Source organism: Phascolarctos cinereus, unplaced genomic scaffold, assembly GCF_003287225.1.
Source record: "Phascolarctos cinereus isolate Bilbo 61053 unplaced genomic scaffold, phaCin_HiC Scaffold_31;HRSCAF=540, whole genome shotgun sequence".
Lineage (NCBI taxonomy): Eukaryota > Metazoa > Chordata > Mammalia > Diprotodontia > Phascolarctidae > Phascolarctos > Phascolarctos cinereus.
The window spans coordinates 30,930-43,472 of record NW_027555647.1 but is presented as its reverse complement, the minus strand read 5'-3'; the positions used below and the strand labels follow the sequence as shown (position 1 = coordinate 43,472).

General features: G+C 43.9%; 1 protein-coding gene across 2 annotated transcripts; it reads left to right on the top strand.

The window, feature by feature from the left end:
* Positions 1-318: 318 nt before the first annotated feature.
* Positions 319-12,144, top strand: LOC110203948 (mucin-17-like). Of its 2 annotated transcripts, XM_078150565.1 has the most exons (9): positions 319-1,456; positions 4,641-4,699; positions 5,828-5,973; positions 7,450-7,515; positions 7,627-7,798; positions 9,775-9,936; positions 10,657-10,754; positions 10,993-11,072; positions 11,895-12,144. In XM_078150565.1, exons 1-9 carry the CDS (start codon positions 1,382-1,384, stop codon positions 11,934-11,936), a joined length of 900 nt encoding a protein of 299 aa, XP_078006691.1. In that variant the 5' UTR covers positions 319-1,381; the 3' UTR covers positions 11,937-12,144. The 2 variants fall into 2 exon arrangements, with proteins under 2 accessions (XP_078006691.1, XP_078006690.1); XM_078150564.1 differs by lacking the exon at positions 11,895-12,144 and having other exon boundaries at positions 10,993-11,438.
* Positions 12,145-12,543: the final 399 nt, after the last annotated feature.

Below are 12,543 nucleotides of genomic sequence, written 5' to 3'. Positions count from 1 at the left end.
AAAAATAAAGTTGAGAAAAGGCCATCAGATTTGGGGGAATACTGGTAACACTGGAGAGGATGGTTTCAGTTGAATCATGAGGTCAGAAGCTAGATTGCAGAGCATGAGACAAGAGGAAGCAGAGGCTCCAAGAGTTTAGCCATGAAGGGGAGAAAAATTACAGGACAATAGCTAGTTGGAATGGTAGCATCAAGTGAGAGTTTTTTAAGGATCAGGGAGACAAAGGCCTCTTTGAAGATAACAAGGAAAGAGACATTGGAGATTTAAGAAAAAGAATGGGGGTGAGGGGGAAGGAAGGGAAGAGAAGGAGGAGGAGGAGGAAGATAGGGCTAATCTGCTACAGAAGTTGGGAGGGGACAGAGGATTGATTCTGGTAAAGAGGACCACCTCTTTATCTGAGACTGGAGTAAAGGGGGAGATACTGAGGGAATATATATGAATGAAAGAAAATGAGGAGGACTCTTTATGTGAGTACTGGAAATGGTGGAAAGTGGTGTTATCAGGAGGAAGTTGTGTCATAAGTCCAGAAAAAGAGATGACTGGAAAAGGAAGAAATTTAAGGTTAAGGAAACTTTATTAGTTACGAAGGAAGCATTCTTCAGGACAGTGGAAGGAGCAGACACATCTGGGGTTTAAGGGATGGGGAGATGGTGATGTGTACATCAATAGCTAGGGGTTCAGAATCACTGGAAAGTGATTCTGGGAAAGTATAAAGTGAGTATAAGGAAATGGGAGTGAGTCCAGGCAAAATATCTTTGACCCTCTCTCTCCATGTCGAAGTCTCACACAGTCTGCATCTCTTTCTCTGGTCTCTTCACTTTTCTCTTCCCCTAAAAACTCATTTTTTTCTCTCCCAAACCTTTTGCTTTGTTCTCCTACCACTTTCTTTCCTCCACTTCTCCCCCTCTCCATACTGCATTGAGTATCTTACTTCTTTCAGTGATATGCTTAAATGGAGGTAGTTGGAGTGGAAACTCTTGCATCTGTCCCACTGGTTACAATGGAGAGCAATGTGAGGAGAAGGACATTGTGTGCGAGAATGGGGGCACCTGGGATGGAATCAAATGCATCTGCAGTGTCCTCTTCTATGGCACTAAGTGTGAATTGGTTTCAGACAGCCTTCCCATAGGTAAGCCAAACATCTCTGGGTCTCAGGGCTCTGAGCATAGCTTCATCAACAGCTGAGGTGAGTATAGGGGAGTGAAAGGGGACGAAAGGTACCCGAACAATCCTCAGGGACAAGGTGGAAGGTCACAAAGCACGGGGGATAGAGAGGGTTCATTCTGAATGATTTGTATGCTCATAATCAAGTCCATTTCCACCAGGAACTCCTCCAGAAGAGGTCAATGCTACCGTGGGAGTGAAAGTGACTGTGACCAATATGGAATTTACAAAGGACTTAGAAAACACATCTTCGGATGCCTACAAGAGTTTCGCTGAACTGTTCAAAACACAGGTATAGGATCAATGGGTCATAAGACCACCGGATTTGGCAGGAACCTTAGAGGTCATCTACTACATTCCCTGATTTCATAGAGGGGATCCAGAAGAGTTAAGTGACTTACTTAAGTTAAGTCACTTGCCTAAGGTTACATAACCAGTTAATGGCAGAAACAAAAATTCGAACCAGGACTCCCATAACACCCAGGTCAGTGCTTTATCCATTAGATTCTCTGCCTCCATCTCTTAGTGTCTTTCACTCTGCTCCTGTGTCTCAATCTTACCATTTCAACTAAAACTGAATAGTGGGAGGAGGTCTGCAGCAGGAGTAGGATGATTTAGAGAACTGTCCTGACAACTTATAAGCCATTTTACCTGGACAAGTCACTTCACTTTTATGACTGCCAGTTTGCACCTGGAGTCAGGAAGACCTGCGTTCAAATCTGGCTTCAGATACTAGTTCTGCGACCCTGGGCAAAGCACTTAACCTGTCTCAGCTTCAGCTTTCCTCATCTATAATACATTCCATAGATTCCTCACTTACCTCCCAGAGTTGTTGTGAAGACAAGTAAGATAATATTTGGAAAGTGCTTGGTAAACCTTAAAATGCTATCTAAATCCTAACTATTATTATTGTTATTATTATAGCTTACAAGGTTATTTGGAGAGTCAAATGAGATAATATATATAAAACTTCCTTCTTATTGTTCATTTATTGTTAATAATTCTGGTATATTTCACTGCTTTCCCTCCTACAAGCTGTCTTTTCTTCCTTATTCAGAAAACAAGAATCTTCCAAATTATCTGAATTTTCTCAGTTAATCAACAATCATATACTACTATGTGCTAGGCATGGGAGAGTACTAGTGTAAGATGGGGTGGTGGGAGAGGAAGACTGGCAAATGAAGGCCCATTCCTTCGAGTATGCACACTCAGTTTTAATTCAGCAGTTGTTTATCTCTTTTAATTCCATCATATCTTGATGCTTTTTCCCTTATAAGTTGTCTTTTCCCTCTTAACATTTAGAAAATAAGAATCCTCCAAATTATCTGAATTTTTGAATCAATCAACAAACATTTATTAACTGCCTACAATGTGCCAATTAACTATGAAGTAGTTTGGGAGGAGGAAGAGGATTAGCAGCAATTGGGAAGGAGGGGTCACATAGGGCTTTAAAGGAAGAGACTTTGTAAGCTGAAGGCCAGGAGGTAGTGCTTTCCAGGAATAGGAGAATGACCAGTGCAGAGGAGATGGGAAATGAAGTGTCATGTGTGAGGAACAGGGACAAATTCCATTTGGTTACATAGCAGAATGTGGGAAGGCAAGGGCTGCCAGGTGGCACAGTGGATAGAGTACTGGGCCTGATCTTCCTAACTTCAAATCTGGACTCACACACTAGTTGTATCATCCTGGGCAAGTCACTTAACACTGTTTTCCTCAGTTTCCTCAACTGTAAAATGCACTGGAGAAGGAAATGGCAAATCATTCCAATGTCTTTGCTAAGGAAACCCAAATGGGGTCAAGAAGAGTAGAACACAACTGAAAAACAACTAAACAACAACAGAAAGAGAAGGAATGTTCAAAGATACTGAAATATTAATTGGAACCAGGTTGTGAAGGGTTTTCAAAGTGAAACAGAGGAGTTGATATTTTATCCTAGAGGCAATCAAAAGGTACTGGGGTTGACTGAGTACAAAGGTCAGATCTATGCTTAAGGAAAATTACTTTGACAGTAATGTTTGGGACAGACAGTTGTGAGAGACCTGACAAAGAGAAGGTTTGGCAAAAGATGAAATATATCAGTTGATGGAGAATGAGGGGTCGTGGATAATGTCAAGGTTATGAAACTGGGGGGACTAGAAGAATGGTGGTGTCTTCAACAGAAATAGGGAAGTTTGGAAGAGAGGTGGCTAGCAATGGAGACTGAAGGGATAGTCAGACAGTAGAAGCAAGGAGAATAATGTAATGAAACCCTATACAGGAGAGAGCCTCCCAGGGGAGGGTGGTCAACTGTGTCAAATGCAGCAGATAGGTCAAAAAGAAGGAGGACGTTGAAAAAAGACCACAGATTTGGCAATTTAGAGAGACCTAGTGATTTTTGAGAGGGTAGTTTCAGTTGAATAATGAGGTTGGAAGCCAGACTGAAAAGGGCTGAGGACTGAGGCAGCAGCAGGTGTAAAAACATTTTTGAAAGAGTTTGACAGAAAGGGAAGAGAACTATAAGAAGGTAGTTTGATGGGACAGTAGAGTCTAGTAAAAGCTGTTTTTTGTTTTTAAAAAAACAGAGAAATCAGTAGATAAAGAGAGGTTGGAGATTTGTGAGAGAGTGAGGAGATAGATGATTGAGGATATAATTTACTGGAGAAACTGAGATGTGATAGAATGAGGTATACAAGGAAAGAAGCTGGCCTTCGCAGGCAGAAAGGCCACTTCTGTGTCAGAGAATATGGAGAAAGAAGGAGAGAGTAGGAGGTGATATCTAGTTTTGAGATGAAGATCAAGGGAAAGAGGAAGCTCACAGAGAATGGCCTACATTTTCTCAATAAAGGCTCAGCTAACAGTGATCAAGAGAGGTGTATATGTGGGAGACTTGAGGAGGGAACAGAAGGTTTGGAAAAGCTTCTGTGGAAATTAAGATACGGAATTAATTATGGGGGGGAACAACTGCTTGCTGCAGGAGAGCCTAGCTGATATTGGACAACATGAATGGTAATTGGGATGGAGCTGGAGTATATTCCTCTTCTGGAAGAGACCTGGATTCTCACCTCATGAAGGAATCAGTGGACAGTGGAATAGCAAACTAGTCCTGGCTTGTTTCGGTTTTCCTGACTCACTCATCCTTTCCAGGCCTCCCCACTGCTGGCTCTGGGAGCTCCATTCTTGAAACACACAGGTGGTAGCCCTTGAGGAGGTCAGCTGAACTCAGGGACATCACAAGAATAAAGGGAGGACATTAGGTTAGGTAATGGCAGCATCTGCCTAACCCTTCCATGGAGACATTGCTCTCCCATGTCCTCTATGGTACTTCTGTGCTTTAAACACTTTCTGTCCAGAGTCTACTTTCACACAGGTTGATTCTCATAGGCCTCTGCTAAGAGGAAGGGCTATTTTAGAGAGGGGGAGTGACAGAAAGGGAGTGGGGCTAAAGAATACCATGATTTTGACTATTTAGATAACCCAGTGACCTCTTTGCCTTTCAGATGGATACCATTTTCCAAAACGTCTCTCACTATGTTGGTGTGGAGATCAAGAAGCTTTCGTAAGTCTCTGCCATCTTTGGAGAACCAGAGCCATGTAGAGTGGGAAGTTAGATGGTATGGGTGCCCTATTAGTCGGGAGTATTCACCTTCCTCACCTCAACATCCTTCAAGGATAAATCAATCAGTCAACAAGACCACACTGTGCTTGCTGAGAATACAAAGAAAAAGCACAATAGCCCCTGCCTTCTCGTGGGCTTCTACAACATCTAGAGCAATACGTAAATCTAAGATAAATGTAAGAGTAGACCAAGGTAACCTTGGAGAAGAAATCACTAGCAGCTGAAGATGCATGAGAGAGAAGGGAGAACAGGGGATGCCTCCAACAGAAGGTAGTGTTTGAGTTTTGAAGGAAAACAGGGATTCTAAGAGGAAGAGATGAAGCAGAGGAGCATTCTAGGCACCGGGGACAGCAGAGCAAAGTCCTATTCATGGGAGATGGAGTGTGTGTTTAAGGAACAGCAAGAAGGCCTGTACATGGTTGGAATGTGCAGTTCACGTACATTCGTATACATGATGTAAAAAGTAGAAGCAACGTGTAAGAAGACTAGAAAGATAGGAAGGATCAGGTTGTAATGACCTTTAAATGCCAAACACGAATTCATTATTTCATTCTAGGGTTAAATAGAGTCACTACAGTTTATCGTGTAGGGAGGTGACATGGTCAGAATTTTATTTTAGGCAAATCATTCTGACAGTTCTGTGGAGAATGGATTGGAATGGGGAGAGATGTGAAGCAAGGAGACCAGTTAGAAGGCTATTGCAATAGTCTAGGCTAGAGGTGATAAAGGTCTGAGCTCAGGCCGTGGCTGTATTACGAGAGTGAAGGGGGTATACCAAAGAGATGCTGGAGAAAAAGAAACAACAACATTTGGCAACTGGGGTAAGTGAGAATGAGGAGTGGAGGATGAGGAAGGCCAAGAAAGGTGTGGCTATGAGTCTGAATTCTGAATGACACCTGGATAAAGGATGTTCCAGGTTGTCCCCTATCTCCATGAAGGGAGTTTCCTCTAGAGGGAAGAGGGTTTGTTAAGAGTAGACATTCAATGTGGTTGTTAGGTTGGCCTGGTTACCAACCCTACTCAGGCATTGAGAAGATCATGAGATGACCTTGTCTCTTCTCTTCTCAGAAATGGCAGTATACTGGTGGAGTATGATGTGATCCTGTCAACAAGTTTCACCCCAGATTACATGACAGAATTGGAGACTAGTGCAAAGAAGGTAGAGGAAACAATTACAACAGTAATCATTGAGCAAGGAGACACAAACTGCACAGGTAAGTGCCCCATCTCACCCCTGCTCAAGTTTTTCTCTTATTACCTCCCTCTACATACACGATGCATAAACTGCCTCTACACTTGCCTTTGTTCCCCCAGGGTCAGTCCCCGTGTCTGTGATGTCTTCCCTCTCCCTTTGTATTTGGTGAATTTTTACCCCTCCTTTAAAAGCCAATTCAAAAGCCACTTCCCTGGGAAAACCTGCCCTTGGGTTCCTTGTACCTAACCACCTCTCCCCCTCCTACCCCCACCTCAGGCCTTGAAGACATAAGGCCTCTCTAATAACGGGCTATCACAAATTAAGTGTTTGCCATATCTCTGTGTTTTTATTTTTCTACCACTGTAAATTCCAGGAGGGTGGCATCTTCCCCAGCACCTCAGCTCAATGTTCTTCCCATTTTCTTTTGGGTGCAGACCTAGGATTTCATCAGTGTCAGGGAACTTCCAGTGTGGAACCTAACTCCACCAATACAGATTCTCATCTCCTTTGTGATAAAGTCTTAGACTTGCCTCGGCCACTGAGAAGTTAAGTGACTTGCTTGTGGCCTCACATCAAGTATGGCTGGATTTGAACCCAGGTCTTCCTAACTCCCACCTCAGTCCTTTAGCCTTTCTACCATATCATCTATCCTTTTGTACACAGTAGGCAATTAATAAATGTCTGTTAAATTGTATTGAATCTCCTGAGACACAAGGAAGGAAGAGATCTTGCAGGGAGCTCATTGTCTCAAACTATCACTTTTGCATGACCCTGCCTCTCTCTCTCTCATCTGAGGGAGAAGGGGTAAGACGACAGAACCCAAGGCAGATAAAGTCCCAACTGGAGAGGTCTATACCCAAATCGGGGCTCACCTACTTTGAGGAAATGACAATCAGAAATGTGGGAAGGAAGGAACAAGCATTTATTAGGCACCTATCATATGCCACGCACTGTGCTAAGCACATTACAAATATTTCATTTGATCCTCACAATAACCCTGGGAGGCAGGTGCTATCATTACCCCCACTTTACAGATGAGGAAACTGAGGCAGAGAGTAAGTGACTTGCCCAGGATCAGACAGCTAGTAAGCATCTGAGTCAAGAGTTAAGCCCAGGACTTCCTAACTTGAGGCCCAAAACTCTATGCTAAGCTCCCCTTAAGATAAAGAAAAGGTGTAGATTCAGAGATATTATAGCCCAACTATCAAAAAACCAGCTTCTTGCAGGAGACTCTCGGTAGCCACAGTGCCACGATGAGGTGGGCTTGTGGAAAAAGGCTGGTGGAGCTCACTAAGCAGGAAAAAATGCTTCTGAGCACAACTGGAAATGGAAATAGAAATGGAAATGGGAAAAAATTCAGGGAAGGAAAGAATTTCAAAGGGCTGAGTATCTGAAGCCTGAGGGTCTGGCTTATCCCCCACTCTTGGAGAGGAAGCCTTCAACAGAAAAGCCCTGAGACAAGGGGAGATTTACTCTTGGTTTTACTCTTTCACAGAAATATTATGTTTCAACCCCAACGAGACATCAGTGGATGAGCTTATAGTTTCCTATGATCCTCTGGGTATGTAAACCTAAAGCAGAAGTGGGGCAGGGGTTGGGGTAAGCTCTGGAGCCCACCCTGGGTGAAGAGTTCTTCCTTTGTACTATTTATTCCCTTGACTTTCTCCCTTAGTGGAATGCCAAGAGACTGCTGGAGAATTTAAGGAATTCTTCTACATTGACTACAAGGACGAAACACCAGAGTGTATTAACAGATGCATGCAAGGCTTCAACTCATCACTGGACTGCAACCAGGGAAAGTGTCTGTTCCAGCAGAGTGGGTCTCGGATAGGGCCTCGATGCTTGTGAGTTCCCAGGCCCTCCTAATAGCCTCCTTCCTTCTCCTAGGCCCATCTGGGCCCTCCCCGGACTGCATCCCTGAACCACATTTCCCCCTATCCCTCCAGAGGAGCAGGTCTTGATCTAGGCAGGCTTAAACCCTGTGGTCACATCTATAACAATCCTAGCCTCTTACTGGTAAGAGTGCCCTCTCACTGCCTGCCATCTGACTTGGCCCCTGCCCTCAGGGAGCTGACAAAGAAAACCATGTTCACTCTCTTGGACAGCTCTTGGAGAGCTCCCAGTCTGAATGGAAGGAATATGGTAGCCACCATCCAAATGTGAAGGAGCACACACCCACACAAAGAAGAAAAAAGCACAAAACCCAAATCATCCTAACATAAAAGCAAAGAAATTATCAGTTGCTGCCAGGGGTGTGCCAGGAGCCAGCTCAAACTGGTGTAACTTGCTCCAGTTTTCAGTGTGAGCAATCATACCTCAGAAATGGCAATGCCACATACAAATTAGGGCTTGATTTCTTGTTTTGTGGGTTCTCTAGACTGAAGAAAGTGCTAATAATGCAGATTTAACTTAAGTGTGTGTGTGCATACTTTTCCACCCAGACAGCCAAGTTGTTAAACTCATTTCCCAGTGCACTTTAGTATTGCTCTATAAACACTGTTTGAACTCAGCAAGAGGGCAGTAGAAGGCTCAGGGAAAGAAGGCATCCCAGCCTGGAAACCAATAATACTATTAAGGCATTTAGATGGTGCTTTGGGGTTTGTGAAGTGCTCTACATCCATTATCTTATTTGAGCCTCACAATGCCCCTGACTGCATCTTTCCTGAAAAGACCCCAGGCAGGGGGCAAGTCAATGGAAGGACTAGCATGTGTAACTGAAGAAGACTTCTGGGAAGGGAAGGAGCACTGAGCAGATTTGAAGAGGGGAAGAGCAGGATTGATGTAGAGGGTTGGGGAGGGTGTCCCTCATGTGGTGGTAGATACATGGGAAAAATGAAAATAGAGTTTTGTCTGGATACATTGTGCTGGGGTATCTGAAGATGAGTTAGAGGTTGAAAGAGTGATTAGTGATGAATTCTTAACATGTGATGAGGACTATGGGTACACTTCAGTTGGAGCAATTCCCTACCCTCACCCTTGCACATGGAGCTGACAGGGAACAAACTCTGGGAACAGGAAACACTGTTACAACACTCACGGGGCAGCATACCTGACCTGGGGAAGCAGAGGTGGATAATCATTATGAAGGCACTAGCTTCTCTCCCATTCTGAGGTTGCTTATAGACTATAGACTTATAGACAGATTAAGTCAAAAGTACACAGAACTTCTAGGTTAGTATTCCAAAACTGGCCTTTATACTGTGGTTGCTGACCTGATTGTGTTTACAAGAGGGAGGGCAAGAGAATCACATGACACCTCTTGGAGGCCAAGCAATGCCTCTAAGGTGTCCGGTCATTCCTAAGTGCTCTCCCTCATTTTGGGCATCCATGTGCATGCAGAAATACCCCTGGAGCTGGAATTAGATTATACGAATTCAGTTTTGAGTCTACTATGACCTTTTTGAGTGGCTCTGAGTACACATTTAACCTGTCTAAGCCTCTTTTCTCATCTCTATGATCAATAAGTCCTGTGCATTGGGTTAAGCTGTAAACTACTGCATTAGCTTCGGAACCCTCCTGTATCACAAGTAGTCATACCCTAACACACAAAATCATAGCTCCCAGATAGTTCTAGGCCCATTTTCCTTGAAGCTGGACTCCATCCCCATCCAGCTCACATTTCCTTCTCCTGGGGCCCCTTGACCAGACCCCTATCTCCTATATCCTAGTTCCTACAACCTGCACACATCTTTACCCTCTTCACAGTCCTTTCTCCATGGGATCAAAGGGCCAGTGCTGGAGATTGGGTAGAGTTAGAAGAAAGTGTCCATGATCTTGACTAAAATCTTCTTTCTCTCCTACCTTTACTATCATTCAACAGCTGTTTCACAACAGATACACACTGGTACTGGGGAGAAACCTGTGACTTCAGCACCAGTAAGAACCTGGTGTATGGGTTAGTGGGCACCTTAGGGGCAGTGCTGGTGCTCACCATCGTTGCCCTCTCTGTCTTCATGTACATGTCCCGGAGGAAGATCCAAAGGTGAGCCATCTCTACCTCTACTTGTTGGTTGGTTTTTTTAGATTAATTTATTGATTTATCAACAATCACTTCCATATGCTTTTGAGTTGAAAATTTTTCTCCCCCTTCCCCCCCCACCCTCCCCAACACGGCGAACAATCTGATATAGGTTTTACATTTACATTCCTATTGAACATATTTTCACATTAGTGACGTTGTAAGTAAATATTAAAACCAATAGGAGGAACCATCAGAAAGATGAAACAAAACTCAACAGAAAGTAAAAATAAGTAATAGCAATTCGACTTCCACAGGTCTTTCGTTGCATGTGGACAGCATTTTCCATCCCAAGGCCTCTGGAGATGTCTTACATGCTTGTAATGCTGAGAAGGGTTCAGTTTAACAATCCTAGTCATTGCATAACGTGGCTGTTATTGTGTACAAAGTCCTCTGGGTTCTGCTCACTTCACTCAGCATCAGACCATGTAGGTCTTTCCAGGTTTTTCTGTCTACCTCTCCTTCTTACATTCCAGGTTGTAATCTTTGGCCTTTGTAATTCTTCATATCTTCAGGATGGCCATTGAGGGTTGGGAGGAAAGATGATCTGAAGGAAGTCACAGATAGACTGGATGCTCTTCAGGCCATCTCCCCAAAACGTAGCTCGTCTGAATGTTATGGGCATTGTGCTGAGCCCTCAGTTCGGATAGGGGTGGGGGGTCACTCTGGCATTTTTGTCAACAGGCAGAAGGCCAGGCTGGATCAAGTGTATAAATGGCATGAAGAGGATGGAGGACCAGCTCCTGGGAGCTTTCAGAATACAGGCTTTGACATCTGTGAAGGTACAGCAGCCTTCTTTGGGTTCTTAGTGGCTACAGGGAGGCACTTGTAAGGAATGTCAGAGGACTTTGAGGGAGGAAAGGCAGTTCCCCATTCTAAAACGCTGGGCCCCACACAGCTTCCAAGACAGCAAGAAAGTGGTAGTGCAAAGCACTGAGCAGGTTGGGGGAAGAGAAAATGTGAAATAAAAGTCTACCTTCCCAACCACGCCACCTTCCTCTCTGTTCTCCCTCCCTCTAGAACCAGAAGATTCTCTTTACATGGATTCCACCTACAGTAATTTCCAGCCCTCCTTAGATCACATTGACCCTGAAAAGAAGGTAAGCAAAAGCATTTCTCTAGTCCCAAATTCCCTGACACAGACTTTTCAGGAAATGCAGAACTGTCCCTAGGCTTTGGAAAACTGGGGCAGTAACTCTTGGCCCTGAGCACTAATGGACCCCCATGCTTCTGGCATTTGACAATTACTCAAAAAAGCTGGACAGAAGGTGGCTTCCATATTTGGTGCCCCAAGATCTGATGCACATTATTGTTTCGTGATACCCTCATATCACCATGGTTAAGAGGTAGGACCAACCTCTCTCCATATCCCCATAGCCACATGCTAAGCTCCTCAGGTTGCATTGTATCTGTCTCTCCAAGGTTGCTTTTGTCATTCCTTGTTATATAATTTAATCTGGGGGATAAATGGGTGTGGGGTGGGGTGGAGAACATAGGGAAGAAAGCATATAATATACTTTCTGTCCTCCTAGGGTGGCAGGTGGGTCAAGGTTAAACAAAACACCTCCTCAACTCTCTATATCACATCCTGTTCTTGGAGTCTTCAAATCTGCTCAGTGCTCCTCCTGTCCCAGAAGTCTTTCTCAATTACACATGAAAATCCTTGCACTGACTTGCCTCCTACCTGGAGACTTTTCAGGAAATTCTGATACCCATCGAGGTAGATAGGTGAAACATACCAAGTTATTCTGAGACATATCTGATTATTTCACTGGTTCAGATCTCACCATTATATCAATGGCCACCGCAGGGTCAATGGGAGGAATCTTCCCTAATCTCTAGCATCTCTGCTGCCCTTACCTCTCTCTAGCCTCAACATCTTCCAGTAGCCTAGCACCCACATAGATGCCTTCTCTTTCTAGATCCAGATCCAAAGGCCACAGGTGGTAATGACCTCAGTATGAAAACTCACAGCTGAAGAAAACCTGTAGGTGGAACCCTACAAGGAGACAAGAATATCATTTGTAATACTGCCAAGGAAAGAAGTGCCAAATCCTCAGTTAGTGAGTGGAAGAACAGAGGCCTGGGCTTTGTTGATGTGAGATTATGTATGCAAATTGCCTTGTAAACCATTACTTGCTATGCAAACTGAATATATAATTATTATTTTTATGTTTCTTACTATTATGGCATTCTTTTTATTGATATTCCAAGGACACTGTTCTCCCACAATGTAGGTGCTCACCCAGCACCTCAACGGAGCTTCTGGCTGCATACACAGAGGAGAGAGAGGACTGCATGAAGGATGAAAGAGGGAGGAGGGAGGAGGGAGGAGGGAAGAGAGAAGAGAAAGCACTTTAGAAAAGACATCACTGTGGTCATTGCTGACTTCTGACATTTAGGGGTTGGTTCCCTCGGGGTGGAACTTTTCTCCCCATTCAGTTACAGTAAAACAGAGAATTCACATATGCAAATACGTATAACACTGAGATCTTTCTCTTTTTCTACATATACACAGGCATATGCTTATGTACACACAGAATCTGCAGTTGATGGTGTAGAATAGTCCCA

What these genes read in the sequence shown, in the direction of transcription:
- LOC110203948 (XM_078150564.1), top strand. Translation starts at nt 1,382, where the DNA reads ATGGAATTTACAAAGGACTTAGAAAACACATCTTCGGATGCCTACAAG. An exon ending in GTGGAGATCAAGAAGCTTTC is followed by an intron (nt 4,700 to 5,827) that starts GTAAGTCTCTGC and finishes TTCTCTTCTCAG; the next exon opens with AAATGGCAGTATACTGGTGG. An exon ending in AGGCTTTGACATCTGTGAAG is followed by an intron (nt 10,755 to 10,992) that starts GTACAGCAGCCT and finishes CCCTCCCTCTAG; the next exon opens with AACCAGAAGATTCTCTTTAC.